Source organism: Topomyia yanbarensis, chromosome 3, assembly GCF_030247195.1.
Source record: "Topomyia yanbarensis strain Yona2022 chromosome 3, ASM3024719v1, whole genome shotgun sequence".
Lineage (NCBI taxonomy): Eukaryota > Metazoa > Arthropoda > Insecta > Diptera > Culicidae > Topomyia > Topomyia yanbarensis.
The window spans coordinates 52,732,317-52,737,024 of NC_080672.1; the positions used below are offsets into that span (position 1 = coordinate 52,732,317).

Sequence of the window (4,708 nt, forward strand, 5' to 3'; positions counted from 1 at the left end):
TGTTATACTAAAAATGTATTTGATAATTCCTATCCAAGAACAAGCTTTCCAAAGACGTTTTAATCGGTATTTGCCATGACCCAGTCGAAGTGGGATGAAACGCGCGCAAACACATCTGGGAAGCCTTGGGCGCAAGCAATGCCCCACGAAACGATACCCTGCTGGCGTCCATTGTGAGACAGCGGGCCACCAGAGTCACCCATGCACATTCCGGTTCCAACCGGGCTACTTGAACAGATCGTGTTATCATGCACACGGGCAGCGTTCACGGCGTTGTGACGGCTACGGCATTCGGCCAGCGTTATGATGTCCACGTTAACCCATTGCAGGTGGTTCGGAATCGATCCGGGGTGCTGCGAATAAAAGATTACCATGAAATAAGCTGACTAGTTCAGCAAATAGTTCTAACATACCGTGGTCTGTCCCCAACCGGAAGCTTGAGCACCGCTAGCTGAATTGATAAAGTCGGTCTCCAGTGCGACTGCACCAATGGTTGCAGAGAAAACGAACGGAGAAGCAACCCGAACCAGCGAGATATCGTTAGCCAGGGTCAATGAACTGTATCCCGGATGGTTAACGATGGATTGCGACGGATGGGAACTTCCACCGGAATTCAGCAGCAGTGATCCCGCAACTACAATCGTATTGGCCGTGGTTCTTCCAACAGTACAATGAGCCGCTGACATGGCCCAGTTGTTGTTGACGATCGAGCCTCCACAGAAGTGACTACCGGCTGCCGAACGAAGCGAAACCTGATACGGGAACTGACCCTCAGCAGCGTTCGATCCTCCTACGATCCGGCCTTCCCAGGCTACGTACTCATCCGGGAGTACACCGGCGAGGGTAGCACCGACCAAACCGAGCACGAGAACCAAACTGAGTCGAGACATTTTTACCGATTGATGGCAACGGGTCAAAGAATCGCTTTTATACCCGCGGTGGATTTATTTTTATCGAACGTAATGCTGAAATTCACAAAAGGTCGTACCTTCTTGTTGTTGTAGATTAATAATCTTAGAAGCGATAATGAGGCGGAAGGCTTTAGTATAAATTGGAATCGATATCTATTGATTTGAACCAGGCCTTTCCATTGCCTGACTTTTGTGATAAGAGCCGAAACTGCTACATATTACCTATATGTGATATACGTCACAGAAGATTCGAGCAAGGGGACCCTTTATAAATTAAAAACTTGTAATCGCAATCTTTTCAATATCATTATAATTTTCATCACCCAGCAATTCACCATTTCAAATGCATTACTTTCCGTAGTGATCTATTTATGCTCCTGCTGCACTGCTGCACGGCTAGGGTCTATTCCTTCCGTTCTTCGGAATAAAAAAATTCTCCACCGAATAGACGCGCATCCTGTTATATCTATCCGCCGCGGCGTGGAGTCCTCGTATACCTTGCAGGTGAAAGAAATATTTTTCCAATTCCTGGAAGCATCCCAGCTGCCAATTCCGTGCACAGCCTCTCACACAACCGGTTCATATTCCCCGTTTCTCAGCGCATGTATAATGCAGATAATTTAATGCGCTCATGCTATTCACTCGCCGTGTAGCTTTTTATTTCTGAAACGAATCTGATTATGTGCTATTTGCCGGAGGAAATTGAATTCCATTTTTTCGCAGAGGCAGTTCTGAGAAGAAAAACCTGCATGAGGAGTTATGGTAACTCCTTTCCATTTATCTAATGTATAACATAACTAATTCTAAAACTATAACTTTGGAAATTAGCTACAATTGTTCAGTCCGGCTTAAACCTTCGTTCGATCTGGTCACAAAACTAACAAGCTCCTGGTTTTCCTAAGAGTTTTTCAGCAGCAACAATCTTTCTTTAGGATACCTATATTTTTTCAATAAACATTCCTTTTCAAGATTAAAATGTTTTTACAAATTATTTAAGTTAATATTTAATTCTTCCAACACGTCTGGGTCATCCCAGAAAGACCGTGTGCAAAGTATAAAAAAGAAAAAAAAAAAAAAAAGAAAAAAGTAACTTCTTCACCCAAAAATCCAATTGGTTGTAGCAAATCATACGAAGTTTTATCCGACTGTGAAGCTGAAAAAAATTGTGAATTTCCTCGCCGCGTAATGCCAATGAGAAGCAACACCAATCGCCTTTACCGATAACCGTGACGGTTTCCGACTTCAGAGCCTTTCGAACTCAGCTTTCGACTTTCCTCCTGGTTGCGAAAGCATCTTTTCAGATTGGTCCAAGAGAAGAATGTCGAGTTACAGAGGATTGCTTGATTGGCCACAAACGACTGAAAAAATTTCAATTCTCGTACAAAGTAACAAAGACAACAAACAAATTTATCAGTTCCTATAGGTTACCTTTCGCAAAACATGTTTAAACGCGTGAATTCGCAGCAAAAAGCAATACAATTTCTCTACCTATACAATCATTCTCTATCTTCGTCATACCATTCTCCAATAGTGCGCCATCTTAAGCTTCAGTGATACTTAACCCATTCATGCCCATGTTTTTTGTGGACAACAACATTTTTAAACAGCTATAACTTTTGATTGAGGCAATTTGCTCACAAAAATACGTAAGGCTAATAAATGTGTCTATTGCCTTTCATTTGATTATTAATAGTTACAAAGATCAGCTCTAGAACTGAAGTTATTGCAATTCGTCTGATTGGATTCCGATAGCGCAGTGCTGCCAGGGGCAGTTTTCATTGACGACATAAAATGAGCTTTTCATATATCTTCGTTATGTTGCAATATTATTAAAAACTGATAAAACTTATCAATTTAGACAGTCTTTGGCTACGTTTTCCATGCAATTGGACTATTGTAAATATTCTAGGAGAATTGTATTGAGCACTGAAAGGTAAAAATTGAGCAGCTTCTAGCACTGCGAGGAAAGCACCTATCTTTATGAAAAAAGACTTTTCGTATTTCTTGACCCAACCGCTTCCAAGGAAAAATAGTTTTGAAACTCTACACTCGAAGAGTATATTTAATTTTGTTATTCATCGATTTGATCAAGTTGTTAGATTCTGCGCAGAAATCGCCATTAATCGCAGAATCAAACATCGCGTTTTACCCTCTTTTGGCACTAATCGAGAGTTTGGATTTTAAAGTTGAAACGGAGTATTTGCTTTTTCAATACGCAAACTAATTTCTTGAAAGGAGACTTACAAAAATATACAAAAAATCGGTCGATTTTTTTTTTAAATCAGTAATTTTAATGCCTATCCTGGAATTAATGGTAATCTACTTTGCAATGATTACTCTGCTTTTTATCATTCAGTTTTTTTTCCAAATGGACCTTCCTGCTATTCGTCGGTAAGGATTCCATCCACAATTGATTTTTACTACATAAAACAATTGATTTGGTTTGAACAGATCAAAGTCACATTAGTAGCGAATTGTTTACACATGTTGACTTGGATTTTGATCATCTTTCAGTGACTTTTTTGCTTTCTCAAGGAGCAGTCTCCTATCTCATAAGCTAGGAGTTTAGCTTTCACAAAGCGAATTGGGAAAGGTACAAAGCTTATATCGAAAATAATTTTAATCATGATCATGATTTGGCTTATTTTAGCTTGGTTTTATCAAACTGGCATTGACACAGCATTAAAAAATTTAAGTGATGTAATAATGATCTACCAACCCTCCCGCAACTTGACGTTTAGCCTAGGTTGCTTGAAACCACCGTGTTTGGGATGATGTCGCTACCATAGAGTGCTGTCCACTAATTGTGATACTGAAGATTTCTATGCTAGAAAATAATTTCGTAGCGTCTTTTACGAACTTTTTTTTCTTTATTTACATTTGGAGGATATAATCAAAGTAATCATTTCAAAACAGCGTAATAATTTAATGAAAATACAACAAACTCAATTCGTCATTTTGCTGTTTCATAAAATAATTACAAATCGTGCCGATTGTAAAATGCAAAATGCATGATTTGATTTGAGTGCTTTTCTAGTCTGAGCCTTTCTTCCTCGTCTCCCTTGAAACATCTTTCGCAGATGACAATTCTCGAAAGTTTGTCATTAATCTTTAAATGTCATTTTTACTTCGCAGTTAACAAAGGCGGGAGTGACGTCGTTTGTTTATCTCTGACCGCATGTTTAACTGATAGGCGCTGTGACATTTACAATGTAAAGATTACCACGAGTTTCAGAAGTTATGACAGCTCGTTTTTTCATCGGAGAGGAAGAAAAACAGTCCAGTATCATCGTGTACAATATTTACATTGCAATACAGATACTAATACCATATCTTAAATGTAAAAAAATGTATCCACTAACTAGTATGAGCGCCGCTGGTTTGTATGCCGATGATTCCAAAAAAATTGATCGGGGTACAGATGCATTATTGTTATAACAAAACCGCACCAAACCCCTAAAAAGTCTTCAAAATGAATTATCGAAAGAAAAAAAACCTGACGAGAAAAGTTTTACTGTAAACACGTTTACGCTTTTTTAAAAAATTGGTCTTGAATAAAGATTGATCCGCCATTTTAGACCCACAAACCCAAAAAAGTGGTGACAACGATTTGTATAGGAGCTGTCAAGTTTTTTCCCCTCTGTGATCTACAATTGATGCTAGAAATTTATCTGTACCAACAACTCAGACAAAATTTAATATTCCAATTAATGATGACAATCTTCAAATTCTGATTCGCACGAAGAATGTTTGAAGATATCAATATCAACGTTCTCGAGATCATAATATGAAACTTA

General features: G+C 38.8%; 1 protein-coding gene across 1 annotated transcript; it reads right to left on the minus strand.

Annotated features, from left to right (window-relative positions):
- Positions 1 to 917, minus strand: LOC131692771 (chymotrypsin-2-like). The gene is made up of 2 exons (XM_058980038.1): positions 414 to 917; positions 1 to 353 (listed from the first exon to the last, which is right to left on the minus strand). Exons 1-2 carry the CDS (start codon positions 888 to 890, stop codon positions 60 to 62), a joined length of 771 nt encoding a protein of 256 aa, XP_058836021.1. The 5' UTR covers positions 891 to 917; the 3' UTR covers positions 1 to 59.
- Positions 918 to 4,708: the final 3,791 nt, after the last annotated feature.